At 36.1% G+C, this 19,619-nt stretch overlaps 2 protein-coding genes across 5 annotated transcripts in view; both read left to right on the forward strand.

Moving 5' to 3' along the window:
- Positions 1-19,619, forward strand: part of LOC125665530 (uncharacterized) — an 80,958-nt gene that overhangs the window by 35,534 nt on the left and 25,805 nt on the right. For all 4 annotated transcript variants that reach the window (XM_048898196.2, XM_048898198.2, XM_048898197.2 and 1 more), the window contains 11 exons: positions 1,739-1,888; positions 4,400-4,521; positions 5,745-5,856; positions 6,931-7,058; positions 8,248-8,406; positions 8,527-8,668; positions 9,270-9,449; positions 13,166-13,224; positions 15,450-15,597; positions 15,818-15,915; positions 16,645-16,729. In XM_048898196.2, the coding sequence (XP_048754153.2) occupies positions 1,739-1,888; positions 4,400-4,521; positions 5,745-5,856; positions 6,931-7,058; positions 8,248-8,406; positions 8,527-8,668; positions 9,270-9,449; positions 13,166-13,224; positions 15,450-15,597; positions 15,818-15,915; positions 16,645-16,729 (1,383 nt within the window). The remainder of the gene's footprint in view (positions 1-1,738; positions 1,889-4,399; positions 4,522-5,744; positions 5,857-6,930; positions 7,059-8,247; positions 8,407-8,526; positions 8,669-9,269; positions 9,450-13,165; positions 13,225-15,449; positions 15,598-15,817; positions 15,916-16,644; positions 16,730-19,619) is intronic.
- Positions 16,846-19,173, forward strand: LOC125650102 (ATP-dependent DNA helicase RecQ-like). Its single transcript, XM_048878075.2, has 3 exons — positions 16,846-17,217; positions 17,540-17,699; positions 18,209-19,173. The coding sequence occupies exons 1-3, from the start codon at positions 16,920-16,922 to the stop codon at positions 19,152-19,154; spliced, it is 1,404 nt and encodes a 467-aa protein (XP_048734032.2). The 5' UTR covers positions 16,846-16,919; the 3' UTR covers positions 19,155-19,173.

A 19,619-nucleotide genomic window follows, 5' to 3' on the forward strand; every position in this document is an offset into this window, starting at 1 on the left:
TTATAAACTCCGGATTTTCTAACCTTATGAATATTCATCATCCACTGCCATTGCTGAAGAAAAGTGAAATAAATATCTTTCTTCTTTGCCAGCTTCCTCACTTTCACATGCAGGTCTATATTTTTGCTATTGTACATCTGTAAATAATATTGTGACTTTATTGGACAAAAATCATAAATTAGTTATATTTATATTCACGTAGAATGGATATCAACAGAATTAACAGACAATAATGTATACATTACTACGCTGCCGCACGTGTTTTTATACAGTTACTTTTGACATTTTCCCTAATTTTTCTCATATATCCTACATAATTACATGTGTGTACGCTGATTTATTATGTACAAAACATACTTTTTTGTGTCATGAAAACTCTTATGTAATACTTGTTATATGCATGCCAAAAATGCAGTTTACAATCGATTAAATCCCCATTTCTTGAGTACTTTTCACGTCAAATTACTATACTGGTTGATGTCGTCAGAGATGACAGCGATGTTTGAAAGTCAGTAACTAAATCGAAATTACGTATTACGTACCTGTGGTATGAACTTTGAAACTCTCTCTCTCTCTCTCTCTCTCTCTCTCTCTCTCTCTCTCTCTCTCTCGCTCGCTCGCTCGCTCACTCGCTCGCTCTCTCTCTCGCGCGCTCTCTCTCTCTCTGTTATTAAAGTTCACACTATGTTAAAAAAAAACATTTTCGTGTAAATGACGTTAACCACCAAATGTAGTATTAACAATAACAAAATCTATTTCTAATTCTGACAATATTGTCTCGTTAAGAAAATTAAGTAAATTCTTAAAAGCTATCCATCATACTCAGTCCCCTCTATAATGACTTTGTTTATATTGCTGCAGTTTGTACAATATGTATATATTGTGAACACATCATATTGTATACTTGTATGAATACTTATATGTATTTTCTCAATACCTTTGTACTACTGGTAAGGAGAATAAATAATTGTGGATGTAAGATTACTACGCGTTGATTATATGCGTAAAATGTCCGTCACCACACGGCAAACAACACCGAACCATCCACAAAACATAAACCGATGTAATAAAAACCTACCAAATTAATGCTCGAGTCGATCGATTTTCGCCTCAGCAATCCAATTTGAGAAACATGTACGTTCAATTTTAACAACATCAATTGATTTGACCTTATGTAATTCGAGCCTGCAGACTAGGTCTATCTTCGGTTAAGTTTTGTAATCTGAAAGTGAACAAGAGTAATACCGTGTTTTGTGTCAATAATTCAAAGCTCACCGAGGCGCCATTGAAGCCTTTCAGACTTTTGATTACCAGTATTTTGGGATATTTCGCATTTGTTATGCTTCTTCGCCTCCTGTCCGTCTTTGTAAGATGGTAGCATGCGAAGAACCTCTATTCTTTCAGCAATTGTTACTTCTGCAAATGCACTCCTACAACTATAAATACATAATGTATTGTAAAGTGTGCAGATATTATTTTACTTTTGTATTCTAATTCCTGGTCAATTCTGTATTAACAATTTATTATACAGCAATTATGATAACGGATTTAAGAAAATAAAATCGCGCAACGTAGAGGATTCGTATAGCAATGAACACACACACACACACACACACACAAAAGAACATGTCAATTCAATTGGATATATACACACATATATACAAGTAAACATTTTGAAATAAAGATAAATCTAACACTGAACATCTTTAATTGATATAAGCATTGTTTTATATTATAGTTGCTGGCCAATATAATACTTTTCATATCGGTCAACGTTGCTGGGATATTTATAAACAACGTCACACAGAGGGCGCAGCGGAAGACGTTCGTGGATACCCGGAACTGCATAGCCGCCCGGAAGGAGATTCAGCAGGAAAACGAAAAACTGGTACGTAATTCCGGGTGGTTCCTTGTTTCACTCAGTGCATGGAGAAAGTGTATGCAGTTTGTAGAAGCATTTGGATAAACCCGTTTTAATATTAATGAAATAGTTTGTCCAACCTTCGATAAAAATATGGTTGTCTCATCTGAATCAGCAGTACGCTTGTTCACGGAGTGTTAACTGATATATAGCAAATACGTATAAATGAAATTTTAGCGAGAAACAAATTCAGCGAGTTTCCCCATAAAAATGGATTTATATATTGAGCGAGAGCTAATTTTAGCGACTTTATAATTTCAAGAAAGAAAACTATTACCTATCATCGATATTCAATTTTAGCGATATCAACACCCTCGCTAATAGTGGCAAAAACATCCTTGCTAGAAATATTGCTTATACGGGCATTTGTTTGTACTTTATATTCCCTGCTGATTAATTCAAATGACAAGTTTGTTTTTCAGGTGAGGGATCGTAAATAGATTACTCCCCCCATTGCTTTTGAGATCTGTTTGTCCATTCTCTTTTCTTGTATCCGGTTGATATCTACCTAATTATATCTGTCTGAGCTTTAGAATTAAAAAAAAAAAGTTACGCAAGGTATTACAGATTCGATGACCTGCTATTCCTTTTATATTTGTCTGTACGTCCGTCTGTGTTCAGGTGTTCTTCTGTCCTACAGGTATTCCATGTCAGGACATTGTAATGGAGAAACGTTATATACGGTCACCCATACTTGGGTAAGGCCAAAAAGGGTGTGTTTCCGGTTACCCGACCGTCCATAAATTTTTCTCCTGACATAATTTTCTCAAATAGAAAAAAATCTAATAAGTTCGGGCTCGATATTCAATTATCGGAAATTTTCAAAATGTCATCGTGCATACTTTCTGCAAGTAGGTCAACACAAATATACATGCAAAATCAGCTGTAAAAATGTCATTTTTTGGTTTATTTTAGTATTTTACCCAATATTGAACAATTGGTCATACATGTCAGTGCTAATAAATGTATACATCGTGTATAAGTTTCTTTCTCGGTGATATTTACTGAATTAAAAAAAAGCAACCAAAAAATATTGCCTACCCCGACCCTATCTTTTATTTAAGACGTAATTGGAAACACACCTTTGTTTTGGTCTAAAATAATTCTTACAAAGGGTCTTATTGTCACACCCTAATTCAAGGTCCTCTGTCTGAGGTCAAGGTCGCTTTCAAACGTTTTTGATTTAGTATGATAGAACAATTTTCACCAGACGTTTATTTTTATGCCCCCGAGATCTAGGATCGGGGGGCATATTATTTTTGTCCTGTCTGTCATTCTGTCTGAAACTTTAACCTTGCTAATAACTTTTGAACAGTAAGTGATAGAGCTTTGATATTTCACATGAGTATTCCTTGTGACAAGACTTTTCCGTGGGTACTAAACCTTTTGACCTTGGACCTACATTTAATTTTTTTTTTACATTGGTCATAACTTCTAAATGGTAAATATTAGAGCTTTCATATTGCACATGAGCATTGCTTGTGACAAGATCTTTCTATTGGTACCAAGATATTTGTCCTTGTGACCTTGGCCATCTTCAGAATTGGCCATTATCGGGGGCATTTGTGTTTCACAAACACATCTTGTTCAAGTTGAATTATCGCCTGTCAATTGATAGTAAACTGCGACAGAGAGACATAAGTTTAAGAGTCTTTAGATGTTAACTGTTAGGTGGCGCCTCCGTTATTGCCGATCTTAACTGTTGGGTGGCGCCTCTGTTTTTGCCGAGGAGTAGAGGCATGAATGGGTCGAATATTCCATTTGGTTTATGGCAGATTCAACAAAGAATAGTTTAAGAACTTATAATGTTTTGAGCTATATTTAAATTAGAACAGTTTAAAAGAATAGGGCGACGGGATTTGTGTTTGGGGTGGGGGTTGTGGCCTCTTTGTGTTCTTGTTATTTCACCGAGAGGAAATATAGAAAGATGGTTTCAAACGTTGAAACTAGCCATTTCCCCCCTAACTATTCAGGCGGAATAAACAACCTAGGGTGACAAATTTGCAATGAACTGTGCAAAAATAAATTGATAACAGATTTTACACGATTACAGGATTAATTGGTGAGTTACGTTCCTATACCATGTGCACTCAGATTAAATACTTATATTTCAATTTCTCTTTAAAAAGGAGATACTGGCATCAAATCTTATATTGACTTTCATTTTGACAATTGATATTGCCAAGGCTGGTGTCCCACCACATGGTCACAGTTCAGGAGAAAAGTTACCACTATTTCTTAGATTCTGTTTTCATACTTTACTTTCACTTCAACTGAATGCGTTTGAGTTTACTATCAATTTAATAATTTTGTTTTGTCTTACTTTCACTTTGACAGAAACCAGTTTCATTTTACCTTCACTATGGCATGGACATTTTTATGTCGTGTATGTTACAGCGCCATTTTGATATCAGTTTGTAAATTTACTTTCATTCATATTTACTTTTCATTTCATTTATGTAAATTTTCATTTGACAGGAGCGTCTGCTGTTGAGCGTTTTGCCCCATCACGTGGCCCGTGAAGTCAAACACGACATCACTGTATCCGAGGACGAACGACAGTTTCACAAAATATACATCCACCATTACGAACCCGTCAGGTAGATCGCACCCACCAACTTAATTTTCAAAAAAGATTAATTCCAGGGCCGTAAATTACATGGAGGCGGAGGAGGCAGCTGCCTCCTCCAACTTTTGAGCCAAAAAAAAATTTAAAATTTAAAGTTCATTAGAATTTATGTTGTTTCCAATAACTAAGAACATGATACCTCCCTTAAAAAGCATTCCAAATCTTTCTTTTAGAATGAGTTAGTCAAGTAACATCTTAGAAGGCCCTAGAATCAAGGATTTTGCACGAAACGTGTTCAGTGTGCACAAAATGTGCTCAGCGTCTGGGGGCCTGGGCGCCCCCAGACCCCCGCCTAATTTCCTGCCTCCTCCAAATTGAAGGTTAATTTACGGCCCTGAATTCCTGTGTTTATGGCAATACATGAAGGATAAATTTAATTGTATGGGCCGGTAAGAACGTTTTGTTTTGATTTTGAACTTTTAGCTCACATGAGCCAACCTCAAGAGTCCTACGTTGTTGTCTTTGATCTTGCTGCGGTACCATTGACATCGTTTTCATTAAGTTTAGGTTCAAGTTTGTTCATACCATAACGCCTTGGGACAGGGTTCGGTTACAAGGGTGATTTAAAGTTTTGCATGGAAATACACATATATAAGAATTTTTTCTTTTCAGGAAACTCAAGGATGCAAATTTTTTTTCAAATTAATCTGCAAAAATTGTGAGGTAGTGTAAACGTAACATTGTTCCCACATTGATTCCTAGGGTCATTGTGTGGTCATCAGATTACAAGTCTTGCATTGGAATATCAGTGAAAATTCTTTGAAAATCTTTCACAAATTTTCAAAACAAAATACAATGTACATGCATCCTTATGTATTCACACGATAACCCTTGATGCTGAGGGGTGCACAACGAGTTTTACTTAGGAAAATTCTTTTAAAATCTTCTTCTGATGCAATTTTTCAAATTAACAATCAAGTATCCTCATACATGTATAATAATTGTATATAATGTCATTATATGAAATGTAGATTCAAATTTCTTTATACATGTACGTTATGTAATTCAAATTTGCTGGCAGTTGAACCCTGGGGGGCACATTAGGGCTACTCGAATGGCACGAGTGAGCGTTGTATGATTTTATTTACCTCTCGTATAAAAATGTGTCACTTGACGTTAACGGTATGATAATATTTAAACTTTACATTCAAGTAATTTCATTTAAAATGGAATGTAACCATGATATTTTTTCAGTATTCTATTTGCTGACATCGTGGGATTCACTAAAATGTCTTCAAAATGCACGGCGCAGGAACTAGTGACAGTCCTGAACGAACTCTTCGGCAGCTTCGACCGTCTAGCCAAGGTACAGACTCACAAGGGGTATAGATGTCATAACATGCTCTCGCCGGCGTTAGTAATTCCATGATGTTTTGTAATGTGAATTTGATGTCAGATTAATGTGTTGTTCGTTGATTAAGTTTTGTGTCTCCGAACGGTAATTTGTCTAGCACAACGACATGATAAAGAATCCGGCTTCTGGTCGATGTGCAGGAATATGTACGGCTCCCCTAACCTAACAGGCACCCACTCGCCAAAAATAATTTTAGCTCTCGTAAAGAAAATGTTTCAGTTTATTTTACTAATCGTAACTCTCTATGTTAACATCCGATAAAATATCCGGGTTCTTGTACATGTTGGTCCATAGCCATCCATATGATGTCTAGGATCTGGTACATGTTGGTCTATGTACATTCTTATGATATCTGGGTTCTTGTACATGCTGGTCCAGATACATTTACATGGTATCTGGGTTTTCTATGTGCTATCTGGGTTTTCTATGTGATATCTCGGTTTTCTATGTAATATCTTGGTTTTCTTTAAAACAATTTAGTGCGTAACTACAAATTAATGTTTTAATTCAGGGGTAGGGGGTACATTTATTACCAAGTTGTTGCTTATTCCATTGCATTGTGAAAAATATTGGCTGCAGAATTAGACTAGATAAAAATAAGCACTCTGTGCAACTATTGACATTTTAGGTCGCAATATTGTACTAGGAGGGTAGCCACAGCATCATATTCACTGATAAAATGGCAGGATTTTCACTATATGAAACCCGATACTAAAGCTCAAAGAAACTATACCTAGTCAGCCATCTTTGTTTACAGGTAGAGTGCAAGACTAGTCGAAAGTGGTTGAAAACGCGAGTTTTCATTGGTTTTCATTCGTCGACCAAAACTAATACCCATTCGTATCAATTTGCGAATTCTTAATTCGTTTTAGTGCGATGCTGAAAAATAAAAAAAAAATCAAATGTTATATTTACCGGAAAGCATAAGGCTTTAGTATTTCTAATTTGTCGCATCTCATGAGTCCAATTATTTTTCAGTGATATGATGAAGTTTATCACTTACTGTGTACGGCTTTCTTCTTACAGTTCTACAATTGTCTGAGGATCAAGATTCTGGGCGACTGTTACTATTGTGTGTGTGGTGTGCCTCAACCCAATGAAGACCACGCTAAGATCTGTGTGGACATGGGATTGGACATGATAGACGTCATTCGGTAAGGCATCGGCTACCTGATGGCTGATGTTGTTTAAGCACTACTTAAGGAGATATGCTACACCAGACAAATTTGATATGGACGAAAAGTGGAGGATGTGTACAACAATATTTTGAAAATGAAAACATTCAAATTTACTTTATCTAGTCAAAAAATGCAGTTTTAACAGAAAGCAAATCTGGGGAAAATTTTTTTAAAACCCCTGCTGTACTCGAACCCGCAATCCACAGTTCAGCAATCGACGCGCTGACCTACAGAGCTACTCAGCTAGGCAATGCTTTTTTTTAATGAATAGACAAATATTGCTGATATTTATATTTTCATCCATGTTTTGAAGAAAGTCAACTATTATGACGATGTACAGTACCTCCTTAAGTGTTTTGATGGAAATGCATGAAGGTACCGTACTCCGTACCTGTGTAAAAACAGGACGGATGCGTTTTTTATGTGCTACACGTACTTTTAAACGGAGATTTGGTTTACACGATCTGTCATATTACAAAACCGTTGTAGAAGAATTGCTCTTATGCCAGTGTGATACAAAAAGTCAACTCAAGTCATGTTTAACATTTAAAGATGTCTAGAAATATCTCAGTTATTCAATACATGTTTATTCTCAAAACTGAAATATTAGGAAATGTAGTTTTGCAGGTAAGGATAATGCAGAGGGTGACTCATTAATGCAAAGTTTTATTGCATTTCTCCCAGGTGCTTTCAAGAGTATCACAAACTGGGGTTTGCAATATGACCCCTAACTGCACATGTAAGATAATTGTCTACAAACAGAAAAGGGCACGTAACTCTGTATTGCCATATACAATGAATATAAATTGTATGAAAAACATTGTCAGCCAAATATTTTGTTCATTTTATGGTACGTCAAACATCATGATGATTTTCCTTATGCACATCCGTAGGCATATTAATAAAAAATGTTTATTTCTTGGCTCTATTGGGATAAACACTTATCATCAATATTGTATGAATGATAGGTGAACTCTTATAAACTTTTAAGGTAAAGCTCTCGAACATTTCTGCTATTAAGGGACAATATCACAATCAATTCCGGAAATTAAATTTCACTTTTGAAAAACAATTCCTATAAAGCTTTGAACACTATTAAAGTACTTTATTAATTATTACCATTTTATTTCCAAACCAAGGTTGACTTCAAGACTGTTAATTTCAGAATGGTGTGTGATAAAACGGATGTTCCATTGAACATGCGTGTTGGATTGCACACCGGAAGAGTGCTAAGTGGAGTTCTGGGATTGAAGAAATGGCAGTTTGATGTATGGAGCAATGACGTTACTCTGGCAAACCAAATGGAGTCTGGTGGAATTCCGGGGTAAATTTTAGGACTGACAAACTCAAATTAATTAAAATTACGGAAATACGTAGCGTGGTAGAAGGAAAAGGGTTACTGATCAATGCGTATAACATGTATACTCCCTACTTTGAAATGCAGGCGAGTCCATTTGACGAAAGAAACATTACGTCATCTCCCAGAAGAATACAAAGTGGAACCCGGAAATGGTGGAGACCGGAACACGTATCTTAAAGAACGGGGAATCGAGACGTTCCTTATTACCGATAGTCCGCCCAGAAACGTAAGAGTCCTATTTTAAATGTATAACATGACGTGAGCATGCTCATCATTAAAGAATCTGAACAGAGAAGACGGTGGGCTATAGTTTTATGGGGGGCTTTCTTACTGTCCTTTCATCGTCTTTTAATTCGATGAGTATAAAGTACATGTCTTGTCATATCGCTTACAAGGAAACAGCTTACATTGAAATCCCAAATGCAAATCTAAAGACTTAATTTATTATATACATGCATATCTATTACACGTACATGGATACGTACAGTAAATGTGCATATATTCACGGAAACCTTGATTATAATTAAGATATAATGAAAACATGGCACATTCGTGCACGTGTTGAAGTCGCAGTCTTTTGAAGCATGTTAAATATCGTGTATTGTTGAATCCATTAGTTCCTCAGACACTATCTGATGCGGTAGAGATAATTCTATAAATAGATAACATACAAGACGTTTCGACAACCACCTAAAACCCACTTTCAGCCATTGTTTCTGTACAACATCGCTTGTTATCATTCTAGATATATGTATTAATTGAAACGCCACCTTATCAAATTCCTCACATTTCTGTTAATTCTTAACTGATGTGAAATATTTGTGCAGACTACAGGAATCTGTATGGGCCGGAGTAATTTGATTAAAGCCAAGAAACCGTCCTTCCGGAACACATCTAGGATTGTCCTGCGGCTAATGCAGATCAGGTTTAATGCCGAGATCCCGTTCTCAGACGTGCTGAATCCTCAACCTGCCGAACCACCTCGACATGAACCGGGATCAAAGCTGGTGAGTGAAAATATATACAATTCAAACGCTCAAGTCCCACAAAATTAAAGTTCTCACAAACACACAGGTCTAACAAAAATAAAATTCCCAAAACCAAACGCACATGCAGTATTTACATGTAACTAATAAACAATACCTATGCAGTTTGAAAGCTTCGTCGAGAAAATTCGAAAAATGTGAAGCTCGTCTTTAAAAGTATACTTTCTTGTTTTTCTGGAGATAATGAGATAGCCATGCATGTCGTGGAAGATATTTTATCAATACTATCCAAAAATATTCTGAACATTTCAGATTAGTAGTGTTATTAAAAATATTCTGAGTATTTGTGTAATAAAATGTTTTCTTCGTTGTTTTATCGGGTTATGAAGGGAGCAAGCATTGCAGAAAAAAATCATAACCCGCGTTAACTAGCATGTGATGCAATTTTTTCTGCAATGATTGCTACCTTCATCACCCGATTAAACAATATCGAAAACATTTTATTGTTTATATTAATATTTTTCTTTTTTATGCATTATTAGAACAATATATAAATTAGATTTTGGTTCTAGACTATCATATCGTTGACCCATTCGTTACTTTATTTCAAATGGAACAGCCAAAACTCCCTTTGACCTTGATGACGCTCCATATTTGGTCATGATTTCGCGGACAACCGGATCGAACTAGAGAAAAGATTCTAAAAAATTTAAATTACATTATAACTCACCATAGCATTGTCGCCAATTAATTCTGACACAGTAAAATATGTTTGCATCCACAAGGCAATGGATGTGACGTGACGTCATCTGGTACAACTTGCAAGGCATGACGCATTTTATTCTTTTAGGCGGATCAAGCTATCCCCCCCCCCCCCCCCCCCCCCCCCCAGTTAAAATACATTTTATGATAAAACAGCAAAAGTTGCCAGTACTTGATATACCATTATTTTAGATAATATGAAAGTGTTGTATCGGAGTTTGTATTGAATTTTTACCGTTAGTGTTTTGTGTACTTACAAGTACGAAAATATACGTCTAGAAAAACCTGGTCTAACAAAAATATTTTGTTGAACGCGATTTATATGGTTAATTTTTTATTTCATAGGAGGCCTACAACGTTAATTTCGTTATGGAATTGTTTTTACGTGTTCATACCCTTATATTATACAACAAAATAAAATACTCATTTTATACAACAACAAAAATTGCTTGCAGAAGCTTACCGGAATTGATAGCTTAAACAATCTCTTCTGATCTAAACTTGTTCGTCAACTATTTGTATGCAATTGTCATGTTTTAACTATTTATGTATTTTAATTATGTCCAACAGCATGGAATTAATATCAGTTTGTCAAAGTTATATATTCTGTAAGTCTTTCCCTCTCTGGGAGATGCACTGTCGTGTAGAGATACCGAGTCGTGGATAAGCACATAGTACGCTGTGGTCCACAGATTCATAAATCCTAATAAAATTGATTCATAGCGTCAAAACTAACAGTCAAAGTAGGTCGTTAATTAAAAAAGCTTTACATCAAACGAACGAACTGATCAATCGTCTTTTGGAAGAGTAACGTTTTAAGAGACTCCATTACATTGCACTTTCTAACATCCGCTCTTTGCACACTATTTGCATGCATACAGCGCATTTCAAGGGGAAATAAACTTTGTCCTAGTAACATTTGGAAAGCAGCGTTATGCAACAAAGAGATTTTTCTCTCAGCAGGTTACTACTCGATAAATGAAGTCGTGGAGATTCATCGCCATCCGTGAAGCGATTCTCCGACGTATTCTTGTTTTATTTAGAAATATCAAAGAAACATTCCAATAGTCACTTCACTTTAGAGTTGACCCAGTGTGGGGTGTTACTTTAATACTCATATTTTGAATTATGATATGGACATTAAAAATGACGTGAATTTTTTATTGAAGTCACGCGCAAAGTAAACCATTTTCCTAATTTCTACTGTTTACCAAGTGTCACCTGGACTAGAAAACCTTTGATTGTCCATCCTATCTTAAAGTGTACAAATTCCTTATAAGCTTGTGATAACAAATACAAATTATGTATTGTTTCCATTAGAACATTTTGAGCTGCCGCAGTATTCTTGCACAAGAAGCATTGATATTGTTTTGTAATTTTAAATGGGACTTTCTTCATTGTCACATGGCGCCTTTTTTCAATTTTGAAACCTAGTTAAAGCTATGACAAGCAGGAAAACGCTACGTGCCTGCAGCGAGACCTGGGGGGTGGGGGCTAACACAAGGGCTATGACCATCTTGTTTTATTTTTTCACGAAAAACAAATACACAAGTTTTCAATTTCTGGCCTCAACATTCAACAGAATCAACTTCTAGACAAACTGAATATAATTTTGATATAATGTATCCCTTTCTTTCACGAAATTCAAAGTTGAAATGGTCCCGAGGGGATCCGGGTTAGAATAGGTCCTCAGTACCCCTCGCTTGTCGTAAGAGGAGACTAAATGTAGCTGTCCTTCGGGTGACACCTCAAAATTCAAGGCCCTGTGTCACAGCAGGTGTGGCACGATAAAGATCCCGTCCAGCAGAAAAGCCGTAAGCGCTGATCATAGGGCCAAATATTGCAGCCCTTCACTGGCAATGGTGACGCCTCCATATGAGTGAAAAATTCTCGAGAGGGACGTTAAACAATATATAAAATCAATCAGTCAAAGTTGTAACGACCTTCATCATGGATCGGCCATTGTTGATCTGTACATTACACGCTCTGTGTGTATTGGGGTCTCGGTCGTCAGTGGCCGGAAGTGTTTCAAACTTCTGGGGGGGGGGGGGGGGGGGGGTATTTTGAAGAGTTACCACAATACAGCCATTGCAATTACAAGTAATATGGGGGTGTTTCTTCAGCGATGTGGATCCATTGTTATTTAGTTCATTTCCTGGAGACATGCTGATGTACACTACAGGGATCAATATACTATTTGTATCCCAAACTTACCAGGCCCTACCCCTGTATAAACAAGTGCATCCTAGTGAGCATCGTGGCGCATGGGCCGATGTTTTTTATATACACTAATGATGATGTGATTTAGTTGTATTTTGTCTTTGTTTTTACTCAAGTCCACGATTTTCTTGTTAATTCATAGACAATCTAACAGGTTCGTCGAACGCTAGCAAACGGTAATTAATGGCGGTTGCAGCTCCTGTCTTTATTAGATAAGTTAGCGCCGCCATTTCGCCTTGTAAGGAGTGCTGATATCGATTTCTTTCTGTTGTTGATTAATGGATTTTAGCCGTTAATTTTCCCAACGTGAACACCCATAAAGTTTATTTAAAAGCGCATTTCGTAAATCACACAGATTACGCAATCCCCAGCACACTTATTCCAATGATTTGTGTGTATTCACGTGATTTGTAAAACATTATTATATTTCTAATGTTCTTGTACATTATTTGTTCCCGATCTCAAAGATTCGTCACTTTTCCTATAGTATATATTTAACACATCTGTACACTGAGAACGACCCTTTCTCGCGAATATTTGTCATCGCGAATATCTGGTCAGTTGTGTTGATATCAGCTATTCACGGGTGAAAGATTTGGCTTGCGGTAAAGTTTACATTGTACACATACACATATATATAGAAAAAATGCATAAAAATGAAGTTGAAAATTTCCGGAGATTGGATAAAATACATGTCTATATCAGTTATGTTTATGAATATGATTTATTTCAAATACGTATTTTCCTTTTTTCAGTCAAACTTTGGATATTCGGTTAGAGACAAAATACGCAAAGCTTTCCAAGGGCAGTCAAGGTAAATTCAAATGAGAAGTGTCTATTTCTACACAGTTTTTCAATTCAAGAAATTGTCAATAAGTTACATCCTGAAAGTCTTTTCCACCTCAGACTTCTCCAGTAACCGCCTTCTTTCAAATCACGTGCGTTAGGAAGTTGTGAATTTGAGGTTTTCCTGACTTCCGGGTGAAGTTACCGCACCACGGCGTAATTTGGTCGGTTTTAAAGATAAAAGGAATTATGCTGTACTTTATATAGGAAAAAAGTATGCTATCTCCGTTTAAATTTGCCCGATGGCATTTAGTGTCACTTTGATAAAGAAAGCACTTTTAATATTCGACACGTTTATTTGTCCCATTGACAGCGAATCATTAACCAGAAAACGGGATGTGAATGGCCTACATTTTTGCAGTTACTCCCCTTACACCGGAAGTAGGGAGCACGCTTATGACTGCGGTTCTAAGCCTCACATAAATTGTACTACTACCAAAAAGTGTAATAGTAAAGTTTACGTTACCAAATTCTTTATTATGCTGAGATTTAACAGGTTGGAATTTATCTATGACAAAAACAAGGTTTAATTTCATAGACTTTCTGGTGAAAACTTTTTAAAATATACACTTCGTCAAATTGTATTATAGTTGGGGGAGGGGGATGTTTTAGGTGTATTTGACGTTTATCTTTGTCCAAATTATGCAATTAATACCGAGTATTTCAGTAGACACCTAGAATCAAAAGCACAATGAAAGCATGTGATATAATCAGGCACGTAGCATCGTTTATAAAAGGGGTGGGAGAGAAGTTAACTTCATGATATTGCCTGAAAATTTTGTCATGTAAATCAAAACAAAATCCAAAACTCGAGAAGGAAGGCGGCAAGGGTTGATCTTTCTGTACCATGCAATCATCCGTTAATTTTTGCAATACCACTACTATTCACGACAATGCTGTTTTTTTTTTTTAAAGAAGGGGGTGGGGCGTGGGTATCCGGGTTAGAATAGTTCATCAGTACCCCTTGCTTGTCGTAAGAGGCGACTAAATGGGGCGGTCCTTCGGATGAGACCGCAAAAAACCGAGGTCCCGTGTCACAGCAGATGTGGCACGATAAATATCCTTCCCTGCTCAATGGCCATAAGCGCCGAGCATAGGTCTAAATTGTGCAACCTTTGACCGGCAATGGTGACGTCTCCATGTGAGTGAAAGAGTTAAACAATATACAATCAATCAATAGAGAGGGGGAGCATCCTATCTATAGATCTATCTCTGCACGTAAAAATAACCAACTTTGTGTGTAATAATAAAAGGGTGCAGACCCATTGTTTCTACGAGCCTTATTATTGTTTTTGTGCTCATTTGAGTATTGAGTGCAAGAAAAGGTGTAAGTTGATGTACATAAAATCAAACTTTTCACGCGCAAAAGATATTTGAACAAAAATATTACAGTAGAGATACCGAGTCGAGATAATTAACATGCTTTTTGTATTGGCACCTGGTGTGCATTTAGCAACAAGTGGTTTTGTTCAGTATGAATCGATAAATTGATAATGTACATGTATGCATTGGATGTACGTGTAACTGTGTTTAAGGCATATTGCATGTTTTTTGTGTGTTTTAGCTGTCGAAAATATTGATAAAAATCAATAATGAAGAATTGCTGCTATACTAAGGACATCATGATTCTGATTTAAAGAAATTGAGGACGAGTTAATATTTACATACTTTGTTACATCATGACCATACATTGCTTGCGAGAAAACCACACAAGGGACACATATAAAATAAATGTAGTCAGTGACTAAAATAATTTGTTCAGTTATGCTATTTTTAAGTCATTACACTTAATTCTTAGAAAATTTCCTTAGCTGGCAATTGATTGCAAGCAGAAATTGTAAATTTTCTATTTATTCCTTATGTGACACCGCCAACTGAGTACTTCAATATGCTGCGCCCACTATAATCAGGGGGAAATAACTCGCATAGCTAGCATGCACTTTGAAAAATGTAGGCCATTACTCGGCAGTATCATATGAAGTACTACGAATATGAATGGTGGTTCAGTTTTCATGGATTACTGGACAACAGTATATCCCCAGATTTACAGCACTAATGAATTCACTGCTCTAACAAATTTTCAGCTCCAACAAATTTATCACTTCAGAAACAAATAGTAGTAAATTATCCAAGATTTTTTTTTTATCCTAAGATAAATTTTCCCCATGAAAATTAATGATTGTACAATTGCAGTCGGAATCCCCCTAAACAGCAGTCTAGCACGGAATCCGCCAACAAATACATTTCACAGGCACTGAAAGCAAGGGACTTAGAGAAGGAAAAACGAGAGCAGGTCAACAGCTTCACCCTGCGATTTAAGAGCTCATTCCAGGAGAAAAGGGTAGGCGTGATCCATTACAACAATTTTATAAAAATCAATCACTGCAAGCAATTAAAATATTCATTTCAAGAAAACAATTTATGAAGTATTCTTCCGCAGAGATGTATTCTGATTTTAGTTCGTCGTTGTCATTTAACATTTAGACACCTTGATTAATCTCTAGTTTGCTGAAAAGTTGTCTTGATTAACAAAGATCGATTTATTTTTTCTATTGTTGCAGTATCAATCCACGACAGACTTCGCCTTCAGTAGTAGCATGATCTGTTCCCTGGTGATGTTGATCTGCATGGCGGGCATTCAAACGGTGATACTCCCACGGTAAGGCTTCGTCACAATACATGGGCCACACAATGGTTTTGGTTTGGTTTTATACTGCTTAACATATATCTCTCGAGAATTTTTCACTAATATGGAGACGTCACCATTGCCGATGAAGGGCTGCAAATGTAGGCCTATGCTCGGCGCTTACAGCCTTTGGGCATGGCGGAGCCTTTATCGTGCCACAACTGCTTTGACACAGGGCCTCGATTTTGTGGTTCTTGTCCAAAAGTCCGCCCCATTTCGTCGACTCTTACGACAAGCAATCTTGAGGTACTGAAGACCTAATCAAACTCGGATCGTCAGTGGGCGATCCGTATGATAAAGTGTGTAAACCCATTTAGTAAATCTAGTTTAACGCACTAATAGGTCTTCAAAAATTTGGCCCAAGTACACATATTAAAGCTATCATGATAGCTATGATTTATATGTTGTGGTTTATCATAGATTCGCCCAATTACAGAAACGGGGAAATGGAAAACCACTGATAAAAATGCACATACATGTACATTTTTGTCACAAAATCGATATTTGGTGTAAAACAAAAATCAAAAAACTACAATGAAAAGATATGGATGTATTGACTATATGTTGAATATTCTGAAGATAGTCTCGGTGTGGGGAACGTGCTCTAGAATTTAGGGAAATGTTCAATAAATTATTGACTGATGATAGGGAAATCAACTTGGAGAATCGATTGTCATTTATTGTGAAAATTTGACATTTCAGAACGCTGCTCCTGTTAATCCTGTTTTTGACATCTTTCTGCTGGATTGCTCTTGTGCTTATTCTTATTCTCTGCGTCAAGCTCAAAGTAAGTTGTTTTAGTACAAATAATGACCAAAACAATCTGACTAAAGTACAGACCTATATTATTATATATATAGGATCTGATAACTCCCCATAAGAGGTCATGTTCTGGTGAACTTTGTATTTGCATATTGCATCATAATTTGATCCAATCAGATAACGCGTTTCAAATGAAGCGCGGTGTATAAACAAAAATGGCGGATATTGAACGAGTAGTGGAAGAAGTTTTGAAAAAATTTGGCGTTAAGTGTTTAAAGGATGAACAGCGGATGATTTTGGACTGCGTGCTTGATAAAAAAGACTGTGTCGCCGTGTTACCAACAGGTTTTGGAAAATCGCTCCCATTTCAAGCGTATTTGCCAGTGAAGAGAGCTTTACTCCGTGATGATACTAGCTTCGGGAAAGTAATTGTTTGCTGTCCTCTGGTGTCTCTTATGCAAGACCAAGTCAGAAAATTAACTTCCATAGGATTAGTAACTGCTGCTTTTAAAGGTATGTATATATTTATTCGTTTATATTTATATAATTTAATTGAAATTGGGTCTCATGGCCGGTCTTAAATCGAAGTTCACTAAGGATCATCTAAATAATAATGGATAGTCATCATACTTATATATGCTTCTGACAAGCAGTAGACCGTTAACAATACATAAGAAATTCTTGCGTGAAATGTGTTATCCACTATATGTTGCACTGCAAATTTGATTCCAAGTTCACTGTTGAACTGGTTCATTTATAGTTATCATTTCATTCTTTAAATATTGTGTTGGAAATGTTAAGAATTTATAAACACAGTCACTCTTGAATGCTCCAGGCACAGACAAGGAGACCGATGAATTGATACAGGCAGGAAAAGTAGACATCATCTATGCATCCCCCGAGTCATTAGTTGGAGACAGCCAATGGAGATCAACAATACAAAGACTTAATGTAACTGTCATCGTAGTTGATGAATTCCACACAGTTGTCACATGGTAATGTCTTCCTATTCATGTATTTTACATTTATGAGAGTTCTTTAAAACAACCTGAGTTAATAAATCAAATGAGATATTGTATACTGTCAGTGCTATTTTTTCCATCAATATATTGATATTATTTATTTATTTATTTATTTTTTTTTTTACATTTATTGACGAACAAATTGCTCACACATCATTGACACAATATTTTGCTCCAAAGGTGTCTTAGGTCTTTATGCAAAATATGTAATCATATTCCCCAACCAACTATCAGCATTGTAAATTCCCTAAACTATAATTATCTTAACTCTCATATTTTGTTTGATTTTTATAGACATACTTGGATGTCTTGAATTTAGAATATGTAAAAATAATTTTAAACATCATTAAAAACTGTTGCTTAGTGTACTGCAACCCATTTTTTTGAAAAAGTGGAAGGAATGTTGGTAGTTAAAATTTTTAAAACATGTTTAAATGGTTTTAATTTAGATTCTTATTCATAACCTTTATTATCAAATTTAGGGGTGGTCTAGAAGCAGATAAGGAGGATAAAGTGTTCCGAAAGTGGTTTCGGCGTGTTGGAGAGATCCGATCGTACTTTCCTGAGGCATCATTATTAGCACTAAGCGCGACTTGCACAAAGACAATTAAAAAGAGGGTGATAGAAGTTTTGGGACTGAAGGACTACACGAACATTACAGTTTCCCCAAATAAAGAAAACATCAAGTACATTGTGAAGAAAGTAGACCCTAACATTGAAAGTTCTTTGTTGTGGATTTTGGACTCATTTCGAGATTTAAAAAAGGAGTTCCCACGGACAATATTTTATTGCAACTCAATAAGAGATGTTGGGCGTGTGTACAACTTCATAGTGTCTGAACTATCAGATGTTACTAACATTGAAAACATGGTTGAAATGTTTCATTCTGAAACAACAGAAGATAAAAAAAAGAAAACCCTTGAAAAATTGACTGAGGACAGTGTTTTGCGCATTATTGTTGCTACCAGTGCACTGGGAATGGGTGTAAATGTTTATGCATGTCACAATGTTATAATTTATGGACCTCCTAGGTGTTTGATAGACTTTGTCCAGGAAACAGGGCGAGTGGGAAGGGATGGGGAACAATCATGTGCCTTTTTGATGTATTATGGTCAACAACTACGGAATGTTGACCAGGACGTCAAAGACTTCCTCACTTCAACTGATTGCCGAAGATTGCAACTGCTCAAGACATTTCTTTCGGAGAGCGAGTTAAAGCTGGTACAAGGTACCAGAATACATACTTGTTGTGACATTTGTAATACAGGATGTTCCTGTAATTCATGTTCTTCGACAATTTTAGAAAAATATATGACAAATCTGTCTTTAGATGATGTACATGTAATGGAAACCTCAAGCAGTGACAGTGATACTGTATCATATGAGTATGAATCTGATGAGGATCTTGATGAGATTAAATCAACTTAAGGTTCAAATTTACACAAAACTTGTTAGTGTTTATTTTTAAAGTAAAAATTGTATTGTTTACAGTTTCATAACAATGCAACAGTTATCTAATGATCAGATACAAAACTGTTTTATCAGTCTCTAAAAGACAATGTCCTGTTTTCTTCTGCATGATACTAATTATAATTATGTGTACCAGAATGAATTGAAGCATATATAAATTACAGAGTAATGTTGGGATTTGTGAAGAAACAGTAAACAACACATTTTTTCTGGGACCCGTTTTCTTTGGGTTGATCAAGTCTGGGGCAAAAATGGTAACAATTGGCATTGTAGTTTTTAAGAAGTAGTTACAAATGTAAAATTGTTAATGGATGACGCACGACGACAAACAAAGACCAACAGCAATGAGTAATCAAAATTTGATTTTTTTTTTTTTTTTAAAAATATGGCCAACACCAAGTTGGATCTTCAAATATTGTAAGT

This window comes from Ostrea edulis, chromosome 10 (assembly GCF_947568905.1).
Source record: "Ostrea edulis chromosome 10, xbOstEdul1.1, whole genome shotgun sequence".
Classification (NCBI taxonomy): domain Eukaryota; kingdom Metazoa; phylum Mollusca; class Bivalvia; order Ostreida; family Ostreidae; genus Ostrea; species Ostrea edulis.

Excerpts from the sequence above, each read along its gene's own strand:
- LOC125650102 (XM_048878075.2), top strand. The coding sequence starts at position 16,920 with ATGGCGGATATTGAACGAGTAGTGGAAGAAGTTTTGAAAAAATTTGGC. Across the intron at positions 17,218-17,539 it reads AGTAACTGCTGCTTTTAAAG|GCACAGACAAGGAGACCGAT; the intron begins GTATGTATATAT and ends TGAATGCTCCAG. Across the intron at positions 17,700-18,208 it reads TTCCACACAGTTGTCACATG|GGGTGGTCTAGAAGCAGATA; the intron begins GTAATGTCTTCC and ends TATCAAATTTAG.